At 39.0% G+C, this 21,562-nt stretch overlaps 1 protein-coding gene across 1 annotated transcript in view; it reads right to left on the minus strand.

The window, feature by feature from the left end:
* atp2c1 (ATPase secretory pathway Ca2+ transporting 1) overlaps positions 1 to 18,770 on the minus strand; it is a 62,969-nt gene extending 44,199 nt beyond the window's left edge. The window contains exon 1 of the mRNA XM_085803166.1: positions 18,661 to 18,770. Within this exon, the coding sequence (XP_085659292.1) occupies positions 18,661 to 18,684 (24 nt within the window). The 5' untranslated portion in view covers positions 18,685 to 18,770. The remainder of the gene's footprint in view (positions 1 to 18,660) is intronic.
* Positions 18,771 to 21,562: the final 2,792 nt, after the last annotated feature.

Raw genomic sequence — 21,562 nt, forward strand, 5'->3', positions numbered from 1 at the left:
AGTTGTCAACAAACAAACGTTACAGATGGCCGACGCTCATTTCCCTGTCTCCTCCTCCTCATTTGACTCCTGAAACATGCAAACTCTCCACAAACCAACAACAAACACAACACCACCTGACTCTAACTAACTAACTCTCCGCTCCTCGTCCTCTTTCCTCTCTGCAGCTCTTGTCTTTATCTCCGTTTCCCAGCAGCTCCAATTAGATCCAGGTCAGACTCTATTAATGGGCCGAGCTCACGCCGCTGGGAACGCCGGCTGGGAACGCCGGCCGGGCCCCGAGCCAGCAGCCAGGAGAGACGCTCAGCTCTCCCGCTCCAAGTGTTTGCACTCGAACGCCTCACCTCCACATGGCAGCGAGGTGACAGACCTGCTGCTGCTGCTGGTGACCAGGATGTAGGTCGACGTGTCCGAGGCGTCACGCTGCCTCGGAGGGTCAACGGTCACGTTTTTATAGTTTCTATATCCTATCTAAGTGGAGCAGTCACCACAGGACTTAGCTTTATTATTATTATTATATATTATATTATCTAGTCTTTGCTCTGACCACGTTAGAGAAGCAGCCTCCTGGTTTCTGGTTTTTATCGGTGAATGAGTCCAGTTTTGAGTCTTTATGACTTCATGTTGGTGCTTTACAGGCTGTAAACAGCTGAAGAGTTTGTTCAAGCAGCAATAAACAAGCGTCTTATGGCCTTTTCCACTCGTACCTGGTAGCAGTGCTGTAGTCTATGTGATACTCAGGTATACTAGGCCACTATAAAACTATCTAACTAAAGTAAATGTCGATGGTTCTCAAAGTGGGAGGGTTGACAGGGTTCAAGGGGGTCTCCAACTTTTTATTGAAATTTTACCACTTTCCCTAGAAGGTTTTTCTTTTTTCTAGAAATAGTAACGTTTTTTCTGTTTTTTTGGGGGGGGGTTACCACTTTTTTCTAGAATTTTAAAAACTTTTTTTGTGAATTTTACGACTTTTTTCTAAAAAAAAAAAAAACAAAAAAAAACAATTCGAGAAAATTTACCACTTCTTTAAAAAAAATTTAACTTTTTTATTTTTTGATGAAATTTTACAACTTCTAAAAATTAAAAAAAAAAAAAAAAAAAAGTTTGAGAAATGTTGCCAGTTTTTCCAAGAAATTTTTAAAGTTGAAAAAAAAAGAAAAAGGATTTTACCACTTTTTTCCAGAAATTTCTCTAATTTAATTTTTTTTTAATTCACGCCATTGGCCCTAATTTGAACGTACATTGACTAAGAAAGTTAGTAACGTTATTCAGTCTCAAAACACTATTTCCAGTGTTTGTTTCAAAATTGTCTAATTTGTTTCAATTTAGGTCCTTGATGTAAAAAAAGTTTCAGAACCACTGGTTTACAGAGTCACATACAACTGGGTTTGTTTTAGAGTTATTTATACAACCAGAGTTTTTCTTAAAAATAGACTTTAGGTGTTTGTCAGTAAACGGCTCTTATCACGGTGTCTTTGGTGCGTTCACACCTGAACTCAGATCAGCTCCAGCTCCACGTTTATAAATCCAGTTTAAAGGGATAGTAGCATTTTTTTTTAAAGTGGGGTTGTATGATCTCCAAATAGCCCCTAAGTACTTTAATTGCAGTAGAAGACTCTCTGCACTCCTCCCGTTAGCAACGCCAGCCCATAATAGCCCTGCCCAGAGATTTACAACATACGGTGTTGTGAACAGACCCAAAGAAACGGCCTATTTTCACGGCCTAAAAGAGGTTTTACCTGAAAAAAATACACAGTTCCATTGTTCGCTATAATATAATTTTTTCCAGCCCTTCAAAGTTCAGGAAAAACAGTTTTTATTTGGACCTAACCACCTGCTGATCGGCGGGCGCTAACCCTGGGCGGAGGGATACGTGAGTTGGTTAGGTCCAAATAAAAACTGAGTTTTTCCTGCACTTTAAGGTATATAAAAAATTATATTATAGCGAACAATGGAACTGTGTATTTTTTTTCAGGTAAAACCTCTTTTAGGCCGCGAAAATAGGCCGTTTCTTTGGGTCTGTTCACAACACTGTATGTTGTAAATCTCTGGGCAGGGCTATTATGGGCTGGCGTTGCTAACGGGAGGAGTGCAGAGAGTCTTCTACTGCAATTAAAGTACTTAGGGGCTATTTGGAGATCATACAACCCCACTTTTAAAAAAATTATACTATCCCTTTAAAGTGAAGATGCTGATTGGCTGCGTGCCAGAAAGGCTGTTAACGACTTCAATCCCCAGCGGACCGTGCTGCCTTCAAGGTCTGCAGGAAGGACACAGCCAGCCGAGCACCGCCACCGCTGCTGCCTGGTTTATCAGCAGCTACGACATGAATATCAGCTGAGCTCTGTTCCCTGAGGTCACGGGGTCGATGTTCACCACCGGCGCTCGACTCGACTCGACTCGACTGATCACAGCCGCAGAGGAAAAAAAAAAACCTCAGCCCCAGAGCAAAGTGGGTCAAAGCGACCGGCCGACACCAGGCTGCGACTTTCAGAGTGTGGAGGTTATTTCTGGAGTAAAGATAGTGATGAATAACTTCCTATGTCTCTGCTCTCACTCAGAATACACAAAAATATTCAAAATAGGGAAAACTTCACAAAAATAAAAACAGTACGATGGAAATAAATCAACTAGACTCACTGGCTAACTGTGCTAACTATTTTAAAGATGCTAACTGTTCTAAAAGATGCTAACTACACCAACTACAGCATCTAAAAACGACGCTAATGTAAACCATTCTGAAAAAAAGATGTCAACTACACTGACTGTTGTAAAAGAAAAGGGAAAAAAAGAAAAGCTAACTAAACTTCTTTTTTTAAAGCTAACTAAACTAACAGAAGCTAACTGTGCTAACAGTTCAAGGATAGCAACTACACTAGCTGTTCTGAAAAGATGCTAATCGAGCTAAGTGTTCTAAAAGACGCTAACTACTCTAACCACTCTAAAAGATGTTAACTGTATTTCTGTTCTAAAAGATGCTAACTATGCTAACAGTTCTAAAATATGCTAACGTTCTAAAAGATGGTAACTGTGCTAACGGTTCTAAAAGATGCTAACCACACCAACTACAGCATCTAAAAACGATGCTAAGGTAAACTATTCTGAAAAGATGTCAACTACACTGACTGTTGTAAAAAGAAAACGCTAACTAGACTAACAGAAGCTAAGTGTGCTAACAGTTCAAGGATAGTAACAAGGCTACACTAGCTGTTCTGAAAAGATGCTAATCGAGCTAAGTGTTCTAAAAGACGCTAACTCTAACCACTCTAAAAGATGCTAACTGTAGCCTTTACTGTTCTAAAAGATGCTAAATGTACTTACTGTTCTAAATGATGCTAACTCTTCTAAAAGATGCTAAATGTACTTACTGTTCTAAAAGATGCTAACTGTGCTACTAACAGATGCTAACTTTTCTAAGATATGCTAACTGCTAACAGTTCTAAAAGACGCTAACAGTTCTAAAAGGTACTAACAGTTCTAAAATATGCTAACTGTGGCTACAGTTCGAAAAGATGCTAACTGTGCTGACTGCTTTGAACGATTCTCACTGTGCTAGGTGTTCTAAAAGGAGCTAACTGCACTTACCACTCTAAAAGATGCTACCAGTGCTAACAGATGCTAACAGCTCTGCTCCATCTTCTCTAGTATCTCTGAACTCTAGATAGAGATGTTCAGGGCTGAGTTCACTCCAACACCAGACCAGATCATTAATAAACTTAAAAAGAAACTGAAGACGGATTACAGACACAGCTAATAAACCAAACATTTTGAGTGAGGCAGAGTAACATTTGGTTCCAGTTAAACCGATGTGAACGCTGCCGGTTCCAGGGCCGTTGTATAGGGGAGAAAGGTGATGATAATTCTAGGGGCCCAGCGCCCAGTAGGACCCACAAAAACCCAGTAGTCTAATCTTTGTATGACTGAATTATTCAGCATTCACCCGTATTTCCTTCAAGAAATGCATTCTCTAGTTCTGCATAAGACCCTGACTAATACACATAACATAACAAACAACATAGTAATGCTGCATTAGCATCAAAACAATTTTTTTTTTGTGTTGCGTACGAACTGATGAAGATAATGGATAAGAGGTGAAACGTCTTCCCAGACAAATACAAGTCCAGTTGCCTACGATTCAATTCACCCAGAAAAGAACGATGACCTGGATGAATGAGAATATCCATAGACAAAGTAAAGGCTAAATAAAAAATGATAATACATACGTAGCCTAAGAAAAAAAAGTGGAAAAGTCAGGGGGTTAGGGGGTTAGGGGGCCCACTTTAGTATTCTTTAAGGGGACCCAGAATTCCTAGCAATGGCCCTGGTTGGTTCCTCTCTCTCTCTCACCTGGATTCAGCAGGTGGATGTGGGCGGGGCTTAAGGCCTCACACATGTTTCACTACCAGGAAGTCAGAGGAGTTGAGCTCCAGAACCAGATTTACATCTTAAAGGGATAGTTCAACATTTTGGCAAATTGGCCCATTGCCATAATCCCTATAGCAGTGATCATCAACTGGCGGCCCGCGGGCCGAATCCGGCCCGCCGAACCTTCCAATCCGGCCCGCGACTGAGTTCTAATAGTTTAAAAGTATTAGGCTATATTTCTCGGTCTCTCGTCGTGTGCGCCTGTCAGTCAATGCGCTGGGACACGGAGACACGCAAACACGCTCAAAAAGTGTTTGTGTGTGCCTGTGAGCCCCTGCACTGGGATTATGAAACGCCGCGGTACCCAAAGCACCGTGCATGAAAGTTTAGGGAGCCGACTGGACTGCAGGGTTTTCCCTGTCTGTCTGCAGAGGCCAGCTGCCGCCGCCTTGGTTAAACCGGGTGAGCATGGGCGGGCCATGTAGCGTCTTTTGCGCACTCAAACCCATTCAGTGTAGATGTGCGTCATGCGCGCTCACAACCCAAACGATGCTGTAGCGGCGCATGTTTGATGCCACTCTGTTGTTGTTTTTTTGTGCACGTCCGTGGCGCACAGCTGCGCGGAGCTGCTTTTCCCTCCGATGTTCAATTCAATTCAATTCAAAAAACTTTATTTATCCCCGAGGGGCAATTGTCCCGGTTCCCCCTCGGCCTGTGTCTCTCCCACTGAGCTCTGTCCATGTGTGGAAAAACGTCGCCTCCGAGATGTAGAATGTGTATTATAGAAGAGAAACACTACTGACTACTCAGGACCACTGACTTGTATCATCAGAACCGATCGTCAGCCTCCTTTCATATTTAGGCTGAAAATCACAGGGAAAGTCAGCAGTGTAAAGCTCCAGCATGTGGGAGTATCTGAAAGTCCAGCTGTCAAGATTTTTTTGATTTTATATCATACCAAACACCAAAGATATGTATAAATGAAAATTATGAGGTTACAGGTAAAATAGAATATAAACAAATAAATTATTAGGCAAAAAGTTAAATTTAATTTCAATCTCGGCCTATTTGAATATCCGGCCCCCAAGGTGTCTGTTGAGAAAGATTCTGGCCCTTCAACAAATATAGTTGATGACCCCTGCCCTATAGTCATAGCAGTAGGTTTGTTACTTTTAATTGTCGGTGCAAGCTATTTTTAGAACGGCGGAGCAGAGCCGTGAGCTGCTCAGAGCTACGCTACGGAGGCTCATTATGGGATTTCTTGGTTTCAAACTCATCAAACTCATCAAATACAAAATCCCAAAACTCCACAACGCTCTGGTGGACAAGTTGTGAGCTGCACATTCACCACACTATGAGATAATAACACAACGTTACCACACAGAGTTGTTTTAGAGGGAAATACAGAGACTGTTGATGAAAAACTGTCCCTGAAGGCAACGTGCATCAGCGGTTTAGCATGAATTTCCCTCTAAAACAACTCTGTCTGGTAACGTTGTGTTATTATCTCATAGCGTGGTGAATGTGCAGCTCACAACTTGTCCACCAGAGCGTTGTGGAGTTGTTGGATTGTGTATTTGATGAGTTTGATGAGTTTGAAACCAAGAAATCCCATAATGAGCCTCCGTAGCGTAGCTCTGAGCAGCTCACGGCTCTGCTCCGCCGTTCTAAAAACAGCTTGCACCGACAATTAAAGGTAACAAACCTACTGCTATGACTATAGGGATTATGGCAATGGGCCAATTTGCCAAAATGTTGAACTATCCCTTTAAACAAAACAAGACTGGTGATGATAATCAGAGTAAAAAAACCACATCTGGTCGTCTTTTATTCTCTCCTTCCTGTCGCTCCAACATCAGAGCGGTGGACGACGCCTTCCACTTCCACTTCCTCTCTTATTCTTCTAAATGTCTTTAAGCGCTCAGAGTCCAAACACCAGACGCACCAGACAGGCAGGAAATGACCCTGATCTGTCCCACAATGCAGTGCGTCGCTCGCGTCCAGCGGTGCACATCTGTTCCAAGAGCTTTTTGTTTTATCCCACTGACACAAAAACAAACCAAACAACATTATCACATTCTGTAGACAAATGGGCCGAGAGCTTCTGTTTCAGCTCTAATGTGGGTTTACTGAGTCCATTACAGCTGCAGACAACTGGTAACTGCATTATTGATTACACCGATACCGCTCATTCTTTCTCAATAAATCCATTAGTTGTGTCGTTTGGAAAATGGAAAAACGAAACCAAAACCAAGCGATGCGTTCAAATGTCTTGTTGTGTTCAGAAAGGGACCGTCTGGACATTTTCAGTCTTAAACTTTCAATAAAACATCAATATTCAACTCATTAAACTAATAAAGACTATTTTCTTAATATTATAATGAAGATTTTCTTTATTAAACTATGTTTGTAGTGTTATTTAGCAACCATAGAAATGTATGGATCTCCCAGGATACGTTGCCTGATTAGGGGTAAAAAAAAAGGTGGAAATTTGGTCGATGAAATCAAAATGTTGTAGCCTATCAAATTGGAAGGAATGTAAATATCGATTACAAAAAACATTATCCTTATAAAATTACCTATATTACAACAGTTAAACTTTCTATAATACTGTTTTGCATTGACATTCAAGTTGCAATTGCACTTATAGTAGAAAGAAGGCGGCAATGCACTCCTCTAAATGGAACAAGAAAGTGGCTGTTTTGCCTAGATTAACATTAATCCACTAAAAACAAAATTCCACACAAAATTATTGTTTATGGATAATACGCCTTGTTTCTTTTGTTTCTTGTGATGTTTTGGGGCAGTTGCTATTTACACTGCAGGAAGCTGAACTGATAAAACTGAATTAAAATCTTAATGGGCTCTATGCACAGCTCCACCACTTCCTGGATTTAAGGCAGTGCCCATTCATTAAAAAAAAAAAAAAAAAAAGATGTAAATGACCAATAAAAACAACAATAATTAGGGGTAAAAAAAATTGATTCAATTGATTTTGGATCAATTTCACTTTGGTTTTGCAACATTGATTCACAGGGCACCTGCAGGCCACCTGCATGGGACCGCACTGTGTAACTGGCTCATCCTGTAAGTCCTCCTGTGCAACTTTTTGCTGTGAAATATGACCGGAGGCACGAGTGGAAGTCTGCACGTGTGTTAAAAAAAAAAAAAAAACCTGATAGTAATTGGTTAATAATAATAATAATTATGATAATCACAACACTGCGATTATTCCTCTGACTGTAATCTCTAATTGTGACGTCACTGTGTGTTCACTATTACATTTTCTATTTTCCGTTCCTGCCTGTGTTAGAGGTTAAACGGTTAAAACTACAGCTCTGTCTCTCCACAGGTCGTCAGAGGAGCAGGACGGGTCCTGACCCTGAACGCATCACAGCAGCAGCAGAGTGTGAAACTGATCTGAGACAATGTTTCCTACTACATACTGCGTTATATGTACTGTATACTGCATACTGAATGTGGGATTCAGTCTGCAGTATACGAGTTTCCCAGAATGCATTTCACGGCAACCGGTAGCAGTAGCTGTAAACAAGCTAAAAGCTGTTTTATTTCTCGCTCTAGCGCTGTTATTATGTAACTTTATTAAGTTTTAATATTTTTTCATGCGAGAAAGTAACTGTTAAGACCCCAAATATACGGCCAGTTTATCCAAACGACGGCTGTTTAAAAGTTTGCTCCGATGTTTTTCGGAGAAGTGAAGCTCCGCAGCGACCGGGACATCACAGAGGCAGCAGCCGGTCTGCAGAGCTGCTCGGCCGGCCAACCTCCGTCCTCATCCCGGAGGGGGAAAACCATCGCTAATTAACTTACCCGCAGGTTTTTAGAGGTTTACCACCGGCTGGTTAAATTATTTTTAGGAGATAAATGTTTGTCTCATTGATGAAATGTAACAATTGTGGCATTAGCATTAGTTTGTTTGAATGTAAAGTGAAGCTTCTTGTGTGTAAGCAGCGCTGCCTCGGGGCTCTGGAGCCTAACGTTACGTACAGAAATCACCACATTTACAAAACATAAATAAATATTTTACAATGAACCGATCAGTCTGCATTAAGTTTTATTTTATTAAACTATAGTTACGGTACACGGCTACACTACCGTCTTTGGTTACGCTCTGGTTACGGTTAGGACGTCAGGGGAGCATTGCATTGTGGGATACAGTACACAGTGTAGACTGGTCAGATACTGGAGATATTTTCTGAATCAGTACGACATCCGGGAACTTTTCACATACTGCAGATTTTGCTTTTGATCGCATACTGCATACTACATACTACATTTTGGCCAAATCAGTACGTACTAGCAGTATAGTATGCGGTTTCGAATACAGCCTAAGACACACATCTGTCCTCCTCCCTCCTCCTCCCTCCTCCTCCTCCTCCTCCTCTTCGGCAGGTACAGTATAACAAGAGCAAACACACACACACACACACACGCCGTGCACTGAGCTGCTGGATTAAACGGTGATTCACATCCTGAACGCAGCCTCACATCCTGGTTACGCTCTTATTATCATCATCATCATCATCATCATCACCACTACTCAGGATAAGCAGCTTAGAGTGGTGTTGTCTTTGTGGCTCACAGGAATCAGCAGCAGTGAAGCTCCTCTCTGCTTCCTACTGGACTCGACTGACTCACTCTCATAAAACCAATCATCATACAATACAATGTAATGTAATATATAGGGCAGGGGCTTTAACACGTTAATTAATTACACAAAAATTAACGAGTTAAAACAATTCACCACGCTATGAGATAATAACAGAACATCACCAGACAGAGTTGTTTTAGAGGGAAATTCATGCAAAACACTGTGTATACTAAGTTTTATTCAATTTTTGTTAATAACTGAACATACTCTTGAAATAATTGAATTTCTAGCTCTTTTTTTTTCTCTTCTACCTTGTTAGCTTCTGTAACAACCACATTTCCCATGTGATGAATAAACAGTCTGATGTGTTAAAACTCTGCAGCACAATAACAACTGTTTATTTAACATGTCGTTAGAGCCACATTTAGCAGCTGTGATAATTTAATCTACACATATCAGATGTAATTGTAATGTCAATATTAACTATATATAACTGTATTGTTTCTTTTTATAATAATCATCATCAGAGTGTATGAATGAATGAATGAATTTGAATGAATTTATATTTATTTACGTGTCGTGCACCAATTAAGGCGCCCAGCCTAAAAGGGCTTTACAAGACACATTTCATATTTAGACACCAAACAAAATCATCAGAGCTCAGACAAAACAAAAACAAAAACCACATGGAATTCACATAAATAATTCACTTTTTCTTTTTGACCAGGCACTTTTTATGAAAGTAGCTCTAGTAAAGACTTCTTTTCTGAAGAACCATTCCAACTTTACCTCATCATCATCAACCCAAAACAACTCAGGTCATCTTAAAGAAATCCTACTTTCTCTTTTCCAACTCTTTGTTTTTCCACTGAATCACTGCGAGTTTGACTTTCTCTTTTCTTTTAAATCCACTCGACTACAACATCCAAGTGTTTCTATAGAAAGTCACACACAGAGAGAGTTTACGGTTTAAAACAATTACATCTAATTGGAGAAAGTGTAGCTACATCCCATCTAAATGAGTTACTGATTTCTCTTTATTTAACTTGATTAGTTTTCAGTAATAAACTCTCTGCTGAGTGGGACTCGACATTATTCACTGCTTTCTGACGTTTAGTAGAAAAAAAAAACTGAATAAATCCATATAGATGTGAGTGTGTTTATGAATCTACATGAAGAGAAACAACAGGAAACAAAAAGCAAAGTGACTAAAGTTCAACTGACTGAAGCTTAAAGCAGAGTTTAATTCACTGAGCTCATCCTCTTTTAGGGTTTTAAACTGTTTACACACTGTTGTTGTTATTATTATTATTAATTATTAATTAAGGTAAATCTCACGGCTCGGTCTGAGACGTCTGACCAACACACACACACACACACAGGGCCGTTGTATAGGGGAGAAAGGTGATAACTCTAGGGGCCCAGCGCCCAGTGGGGCCCATAAAAAACCCCAGTAGTCTAATCTTTGTATGACTGATTTATTCTGCGTAAGACCCTGACTAATACTCATAGTACACTGTAAAAACTCTACATCTTTCCAAGAATATTTGTCTTATTTCTTGTCCAAATGTCTCATTTCTAGTCAAAACTAATCTCTGTCCACTTAAAATAAGACTCATTACCTAAAAATTAACTTGTTTTAGATCATTTTCACTTAAATTCACAATAAATAGAAAAATCTGCCAGTGAAAGTAAGTTTTTTGTGCTTGTAATAAGGAAGAAAAACTTGCTCCACTATCAGATTTTTCTACTTATTTCAAGTGAAAATCTGCTTGAAAGGAGTAAAAAGTGTCTAAAAACAAGCTGCTTTAAATATGATGAGTCTTATTTTAAGTAGAATGAGATTTGTTTTGACTAGAAATGACATTTTGACTAGAAATAAGACAAATATTCTTGGTAAGATACTTGAGTTTTTGCAGTGTAATGCTGCATTAGCATCAAAACAAAGAAGGCTAAATAAAAAACGATAATACATACGTAGCCTAAGAAAAAAAAAACTGCAAAAGTTAGGGGGAGGGGCCCACTTTAGTATTCTTTAAGGGGGCCCAGAGTTCCTAGCAACGGCCCTGCACACACACACACACTGACGATGATGTCATGTTTGTTGCTCTCTTTACATCTGAGGATAGGGTTTGTTGTCAAGGGCGTCTCCATAGCAACACACACACACACTGATGGTGGCGATGATGATGATGAACAACAACAATGTTGAGACACATTTTACTTTTATCAAATATCGATCTGGGTCCTATTTACATTCAATTCAAACTTCTAAACTTTATTTATAAAGCACATTTTATACACAATGTGCTTCACAACAGGTTATTATTACAATACACTTACAATAAAGTGATTACAGCTGTTCACATGTCTGATATTTGTCTTGTGTTATATTTTTCTAATGTTTTTGTTTTTGTGTGATGTTTGTTTGGTGTTATATTGTTGTGTTATATTGTGTTATGTTTTTTGTTGTGAGAAACAAGCGTCTTGGACGGAAGAGAAAACTTTCAGAAGAGTTACTGACAGATAAAGTAGGTCGACTCAACTCAACCGGCTCAATGAAATAATGATATTGATAAGATTGTGATTAGTTGTGCAGCTGTGTGTGTAGTTTAGTGTTTGAATCCACTCACATTTCCCCCCCCCCCCCCCCCCGTTCAGCTGCTTCACTCACATCAACACCAGCCAGAGAAACGTGTGTGTTACTGCTGATTAGATTAGACAGTGTGATGATAACACACACACACACACACACACACACGGTGCTTTAACAGTATTGATTCCTCTGCATTGATTTTCAGACTCTAACCAGACAGACTCTGAACCCCCAGGCAACACACACACACACACGCTCAGAGTGTGTGTGTGTGTGTGTGTGTGTCGTCTTTACACACTCGTCTGACTGAACCAGACGGACCTGAAGGAATCTTCCTCGGTCCTGGTCTCCTATGGGCTCAGTTGAATATTTACTATTCATAGTGTCTAAGTGCGTTCACACGGACTCATACAGGACGAATCTCCTTGTTGTTTACAACTACTTCCTGGTAGAAAACCAGCATGAGAACAATAGTGACGGACGAGAGTTTCACTATATTTATATAATTTTTCATGTCACTATATCGCCGTTTAGACTAATCTGATGTTTGTAAAGTTTATAAAACCAATGATTGGACAAACATTACTATTTACGTGTGCACATTTTTGTAATTAGTCATGGTTATCATAGATTAGCCGGGCTAACGGTTAGCTACCTGTTTAACTTTAATAACTCAGTGACTCAATAAACGCTCCATGAAAAAATATTTTCTCCAGCGGATATCTGAGTTCCAACATGACTGAGCTAACTGGAGTAGTTTCATGTCGTGTCCCACAACGGGAGGGTTTTAACAGCTGACGTCCTGCTGTTAGCTTAGCTACCGCCGTTAGCTTAGCTACCGTTAGCTTAGCTGCTGCTGTTAGCTTAGCTACCGTTAGCTTAGCTACCGCCGTTAGCTTAGCTACCGTTAGCTGTCCCTGTCAGCTGAGCCACTGATGCTTTCTAGACACCGTGATTCCCCCAAACTGAATAAATACAACACATAGCAACACAAAACACACACACAGAAATAGTAATGTTTCTTAAATCATTTCAGATTTGTCTAAACGGTGATAGGGCGTGAAAAATATGATATATAGCTAAACTCTCGTTCGTTACTATTGATCTCATTCAAATTACGTGCTGGTTTTCTACCCGGAAGTAGAATGTAAACAACAAGGAGATTCGGTCTATAGAGTTGGGTTAAAAAAAAAAATAGATTTTACGATTCCTGTCGATCTAAATTTAAAAGATCCGACATCAATTGATAAAATCCTTGAACTTATCTTTTAACGTAGCTTCTCCGTTTCCTGTTTCCTATCGTATTAAGATCTGTGGGACTGGGATGAGATCTCTGTCATAACCAGGTTAAACTGGTATTAAAGCTAAAGCTGAAGTATCTCTGAATGAATCAATATAAACTGGTATTAAAGCTGAAGTATTTCTGAATGAATCAATATAAACTGGTATTAAAGTATCTGAATGAATCAATATAAACTGGTATTAAAGTATCTGAATGAATCAATATTGGTTTTAAAGCTGAAGTATCTCTGAATGAATCAATATAAACTGGTATTAAAGCTGAAGTATCTGAATAAATCAATATAAACTGGTATTAAAGCTGAAGTATTTCTGAATAAATCAATATAAACTGGTATTAAAGTATCTGAATGAATCAATATTGGTTTTAAAGCTGAAGTATCTCTGAATGAATCAATATAAACTGGTATTAAAGTATCTGAATGAATCAATATTGGTTTTAAAGCTGAAGTATCTCTGAATAAATCAATATAAACTGGTATTAAAGCTGAAGTATCTCTGAATGAATCAATATAAACTGGTTTTAAAGCTGAAGTATCTGAATGAATCAATATCCAATGGAACTGAATGGTGACTGAAGTGAATCAGTGAATCAGCAGCGATTCCCAGCCTGGATGGATGTACAGTCAGAAAGCTGAGTGTGAAACGATGGACACTCCCACCCTCAATGATCAACGTCTGAATATAACATAATATAATGTAATATAATATAATATATAGGCTATATTAGGGTTAGGGTTTAAATAAATGGATTTTCCCAATTTATATCCATCTTCCATTCATAAAATCCTTTCGATGGATCTTTTGATGAACCACTGTACTGTTGCACTGTTGACTTCTGGAGTGGGTCATTATTAGGGGTGTAAGAAAATATCGATACAGCACAATATCGCGATATTTTGAACGGCGATACTGTATCGATACACGGACGCCAAGTATCGATCTTTTATTATATAAATTGAGGTGAAAAAAAAAAAGTGAATTTAATGTTTTGGTACTATAGTTGTAGTTGCTTGTTCAGCCCAGTAGATGGTGTTGTTGGCGGCATCAGAGAAAGAGATCAGGAAAGCCCCATCATTGTTTAAATCAAACATAATGCACATGTTTTATAAAGCGTAGAATGTGCCACAGTGCGACCGACACCGACAGTTACTCATCCGTAGCAAAGCTTCCCGTCACAACAAACACCGGTGAAGTGTGCTAGACGAGCTCGGCTTTCTACGCCGTGAAGGACCAGGAGAGACCGGGGCTGCACCTGGTGCAACCCCGCCGAGGCGTCACCTCAGGCGGCTTGTCAGATCACCTAGACGGGGCAAGCCAGGCGGCGTCTGTGCCGGGCTACATGCTAATCCACACACGCTAACAGCGCCTGAACTCATGCCACCAAACGTCCGCTCCCTCGTCAACAACACGGATTACTGCAGACTGTTCACAGCTTCTCAGCGTAGCGGAGGAGCCGCTGTGTTCACGTTGTCACGGAAACCAGGTAGAACCGGAGCACCGCGAGCGCTGCAGCCCAGCTGGAGGAGCTAATGCTACAGAGCTGACCATAGACTGTAGAGCCGACAGGCTCCGCTAGCCGCTAAGCTAACGGGAGCTGGTGTTGTTGTGGTGCGAGATGCCGTGGTAGGTTCCGCTCACTGCTCAGCACACGGGGAAATCCACAGCTGTTTGTTGTGTTTGTGTGACGGACGAGTGTCTCTCACTGCCAGTGTCTGTGTGTGACTGCAGTCTGTGTGACTGCAGCCTTTATTGCCAGACAGGACGTGGTAGCACCAGAGTGTAAAGAATAATATTGGATTATTCTGTTATATGTATGGGTTGGTATATTTGTGTTTAATTTCTGTATGTTGTTATTATTTTGAGTCTGATGTAGAGGATCTGTATCCTGTATCAGATGTTTTTTCATTAAATTTCATTAAATATAGGCTACAGTTTGTCAGTCTCAGATACTATGGTTATATTTCATTTTCAATTTAACATTTTTATTTAAATGTAAAACTACATATTTAATTTATTTTTACTTGTAGTCTAGTAGTGCAGCAGTCTACATGTTTGTATTTCATTAATTTGAACTAGTAGGCTATGGAAACAGTTCAGTTTGTCAGATGCATATATTTGCCCATTTTGCATCAATGATTGAAGTGAGGTAAACAGACTGAGAAGTTTATCTTATTAGAAAACACAGATGTTAACAAAGTTTTCATTAGGCTAGGTGATGAATTACTATCATTTGATGTTAATATCGGCTTACAACTCGGATTTAAAGATGCATGATACATTGTTAGTTTTCAGCGAACTATGTAATATCGCAATATATCACAAAATTTGGATATCGCAATATATCGCAATATATCGTATCGTGACCCAAGTATCGTGATACGTATCGTATCGTGAGGTCCTTGCCAATACACACCCCTAGTCATTATGTAACTGCCTTTTCTGTAAATGTAATAAAAACATGAATATTTTAATAAAACACCAGGTTAGAGGGTTTCATCTTTGTACAATGTGCAACATTAGTTTTGTGAAAATCTCTTTCATAACCAAGTAAACTGAAATATTTCTAAATGAATCGATAGCGAATTGAATTGAATCAGTAGCTTGGAGTCAGAATCAGATCAATACAGTAAATCAGTAGTGATACCCAGAGTCTAGATAGATAGATAGATAGATAGATAGATAGATAGATAGATAGATAGATAGATAGATAGATAGATAGATAGATAGATAGATAGATAGATAGATAGATAGATAGATAGATTCAACGTCTCATCAGATCTGTATCGTCCAACCAGTTCTCATCTTATGTTCCTCAGATTCACTCACCATCAACAACCAGAACATCCTCACAGAAACATCCCATAACTCTGCTTCCTACCAGGGAACAACAAACAAACTAAGTTGCACTGTGACGTCCTGAAGTTTCCTCTCGTTTTTCCCCAAATCTCCAGTCAACTGTGTTTGGAGTTTCAGATAAAACTGTTTCTGTCGACTTGAAGCTTCGTTTTAGTGAAAACCAAAAACAGAAACACGTGGAAACTCTGTCACGGTTTCTGCTGCTGTGTAAACGAGGTCTGAGTGACACTGGAACATCTCACAGGAGTTCAGAGGAACTGGGTTTTTAAAGGGATAGTTCACCCCAAAGTGTAATTAACGGTTGTGAATGGATACCAACTGTCTTTGTAACAAAAAGTTACAAAAAGACGAACCGGGAAGCTCCTCTTCCTGGTTCGTCAAATTTGGACGAACTGGGAAGAGAAGCTTCCGCTACAAAACAAGCTTGAAATATAGACTTATTTAATTTTTTTCGGGACAATTTCTCATTTCGAGGCTTCAATACCAGAGGGACATTACATACGAGCAGCATGGAGGTATTTGGATGTTTTTTGGTGTGTCTTTTTGTTACGAAGACAGTTGGTATCCATTTGCAACCGTCATATGGACATGCACTGCTACGCCGAGACCCCCTGTAACTCAGAGAAGCCACGGAGGACTCTGAAACTTCTCCCAGCCCTTATTAGTCCACATGAGGGGGAGGAGATCATGAGATGAGAAATTTCAATTTTGGGTGAACTATCCCTTTAAACTCTGTCTTTAGTTGGTAGCAGCCTGCAACAATATCAACACTGATCACCACCACCGACTGATTGATTAGTTCAACTGTTTCAGATGAATAGAAGCTCATTTGACTGCAGAGTCGTCAGGCCACTGTTGGACCTTCACACAGTGAAGTCTTTTATCCACCGACTCAAAGTATTTACATTTATTTTTACCCAAACTCCTCTGTGCAACTTAATCTTCACTTTAAATGTCATTTCTTAGGTATTTAAATAATACAAACATAAATACATGTTATTTCTAGCCTTGCTCTTATTGATTCAGGTACATTCTTATAGGACAAATTAGAAAAGTTAAGATTACCAGCAGGAATGTGAGCACGTTCACCTGTGAGACTGTTTCCTTGTTTGTAATCACCTGACCAGGTGTTGTTTTATTTGACTGATATCTGATATCTGCAGCTGCATCTCAATAAATTTGGATATCATGTAAAAGTTTATTTCCTGTAGTTCAGGTCAAACCGGTTCAACCGGGTGTGGAGAGCATAGACATAGAGATGGACAGACTGTTCAGAGGGACAACGTTTCATTATTAAAAATACTTTTGTTTCTAATTCATCTTTTGAAATCTGAGATACAGAATTTTAGGTCTTCATTAAATGTAAGCCATAATCATTACAACTAAAAGAAATTCAAATGTATTTATTAGGAGTAAGAAGAAGTAAAAAAAAACATACATGATCCTTTAAATTAACAAATAAAGACATGAAACGTTTCATTCTGTATGTAATGGATCTAGGCCTATATGATGTGTTAGTTTCACTTTCTGAATTGAGTCACTGACCTAAATAAACTTTTCCATGATATTCTAATAATTCATCAAGGTGCACCTGTGTATAGCTAGTCCTTTATTTTAAAAATATTTCAAGCAGGCCGTAAGAATAAATTATTATCATCATTATTGTAATTTTTTTGTATTATATACATAGGCTATATATTCTCTTGTTTTTTAATCATTGTATTTTAAAGTTGTAACGTGCCTTATGAATAAATTATCATTATTATTAAGTCAAAAATACATAGCTACACCTTTCAGTGAATGGATGGACGAACAATAGAGCTATAAATAAATATATACACTGCTCAAAAAAATAAAGGCAACACTTAAACAACACATCTTAGATCTCAATGAATGAAATATTGCAGTTTAAAATCGTTATTCAATATATAGTAGAGTGTGTTGAGAACAAAATAACATAAAAATTATCAATGTAAATCAAAATTATCATCCCAGGTTGATTTCACACAGGTGTGATATACTCTGGGTTACAATGTGTTCCCATTTTTTTGAGCAGTGTATAAATAATCATGAATACCGTACATGAAAAAGACATAAAGATTATTATTATTATTATTATTATTATTATTATTATTATTATCTATGGTATGTATATTTTATTTTATTAGCCTATAATTTCCTTGTGGTTATATCAGCTCCATCAGCTGGACACGCCTCTCTGTCCTCAGGTGTCTCAGTCTCACTCAGGTAAAAACACTGATTTAAGTCAAACTGTGACGTCACCTCAGACTCACCTGTAAAATCATCATATAATAAAATAAAATATAACCTGGGAATGACGCACCTGCTGCTTCACACACACACAAAACACACACAACACACACTCACATAATGTTTATGTTCATGTTAGCCTCGTTAGCTTCTGTTAGCTGCTAGCCGTTAGCCACCGGCGGCTAACTAACTAACTAACTGACTGCTAGCTCAACGGTTCTGGACTCGGACTGGGACTCGAACAGGGACTCGGACTGGGACTCGAACAGGGACCGAACCACCGGCCGAGCTGCCCACCACTAACGTACAACAACAACCACCACCACCACACTACGACCCATCCGCCAACACACAGCCGAGACAGCGTCGCAGTCAGCGGGGCTAACGTTAGCCTCCTCTGGAGCTCCACTTCCAGAGGGGGGGGGGAACTCAGCCGAACCAAGCCGCTTTAGGGCTCCCTTCTCCGGCTTCTCTCTCCGGATTCGGCCGGTCGGTGCTCGGTGCTTCGGTGCTCAGTGTTAAAAAGGAAAGATGTTGTGTGTGTGTTTGTGTGTTTGTGTGTTTTTTGGTGTAGAGTTTGTTGTGTTTTAGAGCAGGAATCCACTCGACAATCCGCCAGAGAAAAAAAAAAGTCTGAACAACGTAAATAAAGTCTTACCAGCAGCTCCCGGTTCTTCAGCATCTTCCGTGAAATCCCACCGAGGAGCGATTTTCTCCGAGCGAGCAGCGGCCACCATGACAGCTCCACCTCCGCTGCTGACGACACGCTTCCGGTACACCTTTCACAATAAAACACAGGGGCTATTAAAAAAATTAAATAAATAAAAGAAACAAACGTATAAAGTAGAAATATATGAATGTTATGTGTTCAATCATCTTTTCCCGATTAGTCTTTTCTTTTTTTTTTTAGTATATTTTTTGGGGCTTTTTTGTCTTTAATAAGACCATCAAAAAAGCTATGTGTGAAATCCACTGATATTTTTAAAAATCAACATAGGTCTCTTAAATGTTTCTGTGTGAAAAAATGTTTTAAAAGTATAATTGTTTTAGAATTATGAGGGTTAAAGTATCGGGATGTTCCCTCTCAAGGTACAATGCAATGTTCAGGTAAAATGGGCCAAGAGAGAACAACAGTAATTTTAGCAGAAATCATTAAAATTTTCATAATGAAATGGCACTACTACTAAACTACAAAACTAAACAAAACATTAACAGTTTTTTTTAAAACATTTTTAACATTAATTGTTCAGTCTGAAAATCAATTGTTCATATCTGACTATTTTGGTCATTTCTCCCAACCATTCATTAAATGGGATAATATTTGTTGATTACAATCTCATAATATGGAAATGTTGTAGAGTTGGCTACAGGAGAGTCAAGAGAGAGACAGGAAATGGGAGGCAGAGAGGGGGGGGATGACACGCAGAATAGGGCCGCTTGGCGCGGGATTCGAACCGGGGTCCCCTGCAGTGAGGACTATAGCCTCAATACATGGGGCAGGTGCTCTACCAACTGAGCTAAACACCGCCCCTAGTCTCTTTTCTTTTAAATTTTTAGATTATTATTTTTTCATAATGGGACATACATAGCCTACTCTACAACATTTCCATATTATGAGATTGTAATCAACAAATATTATTCCATTTAATGAATGGTTGGGAGAAATGGCCAAAATAGATATGAACAATTGAAATGAACCTTGAGGTCCCTATTTGTTTGGTTTGTTTTTTCATGTTATGTTGTTTTGTTCACATTCATATGAGTTGGTCCTTTTGTTGGACTCTTAAAAAGCAATAAAAAGTGAATTACATGAGTATGAGATTGTAGCCGAGGTTCATTTCTGTCTCCAGTTCCACTGATTGACTGATTGATTGAGCTTTAACATCCCCCAAGGGGCAATTCAGTGTGGCTACAGCAGCAGTTGGCACAATAAATACACCAGATAGAACATTTGAAGTAATAATGAATAGACAGAAATACATCATATATATATAATTAATACATAACAGTACGAGAAATTGAAATTAGAATACATCATAAAAATGATTACCTACAAGTTACACCAAACTGGTAGGGTGGTATAGCCTACATATAGAAAAAGGCAACAATAAGATAAATGTTAATAGAGAAGGAGATAAAAGAAACACAAAAGCAATACAATTACAGGCCAGGCATCTTCCATGTTGCTGCAAGTTGGTAAAATGTTAAAGTGCAAGGGGCAGAAGTGCTACTAGAGCTATAAAGTGCTCAGTTCTGATATTATTACAAACTGCCTGATTGCACATAGGCCTAAGTGTATTAAAGTGCTAGTTAAATTACACAATAATGATGTTTTCAGCCAAATGGTCCATGTTTGAACATCTACCGTGCTGCTCTGTTCTGTAAACACCACATCTAATGTCATTTCTTAGATTTTTCCCCTCAAAAGGTTGTTTCCCATGGGCTGATCTGTGATACTGGACTGTATAAATAAAATATGACTTTACTAAACTTCACAAAGTTGCACAGTGAATTGCAAAACCAACAGGGGGAAGGTGACACCTTTTTATATTGGGCCCTAATTCAACCCAAAAAAAGGAAAAATGGAAAGGAAGATAATTCTTCACCACATTGCAGATGGGGATGGACAAATGAAATATATATAGGCTAACTGTAAAAGTATAGGCCTACATCTCTATTTCTATTCTATTTGCTACAGAAAAGGCAGCACACATCTTTCTCCCCCACATACTTGGTATGAATTATAAATTTAAAACTAAAATAGGCCTATTTACTGTGGAATATATGGTCTTTAGCTTTTTACATAACAACAAACATGCTGTATTTTGATTTAACTGTATTCATTCTGTCCAAAATGAATCATTCCAGCGCCTTATACAGTAGGCCTCATATAGTTGACGGCAGTGAACTGGTTGCTGTTAAGGAACCACTGTTTGCTGTGTGTTGTTGTGTCTTTTATTTTGAAAAGCTGACTTCCTCTCAGGTGTCGGACCACTCAGATACCAGAAAGTTCCGCTGGCTCCAAACAAAGATCGTGTGGAGTGAAGATGACTTGACTCGTCGTCATCGTTATTCTCATGGAAGAAAACGTGTTTTCTGAGGTTTTCATATCATTTATTATTTAATTCAAATTAAAAACATTTAGTTTCGTTTAGTTTAGTTTCATAACAGTTTTCCTACAAGTACTCATCTTCTGTACTGATACTTTGAAGTACCTCCTGCTGTATTACATCTATCCAACCTGTTCAGCTCTACTTGGATTTAGGCCTGTTGATAATTGATAAGAAAACATCACATTTTACAAGATCCTAACATATGTTTTAAATGTGAGACTCTTAATTTGAAGGAAGGAGATCAAACACAACCTGCAGATCAGAGAAAGTGGAGGATTGTCTGTAATTAGTGTAATTATTGTTAGCCTACTTCATAAAGTGTTGACGTAACACGTGAAACATGTTTCACCTGGATGAGTCATCGTTGTTCCCTCCCGACTCAGTTATGTTGCATTCAGGAGCAGAGAATCATGACAAACCAGTTTCAGGTGCATAGCAGCAAGTTCT

Source organism: Trachurus japonicus, chromosome 16 (genome assembly GCF_045865225.1).
Source record: "Trachurus japonicus isolate A0001 chromosome 16, Traja_1.0".
NCBI lineage: Eukaryota > Metazoa > Chordata > Actinopteri > Carangiformes > Carangidae > Trachurus > Trachurus japonicus.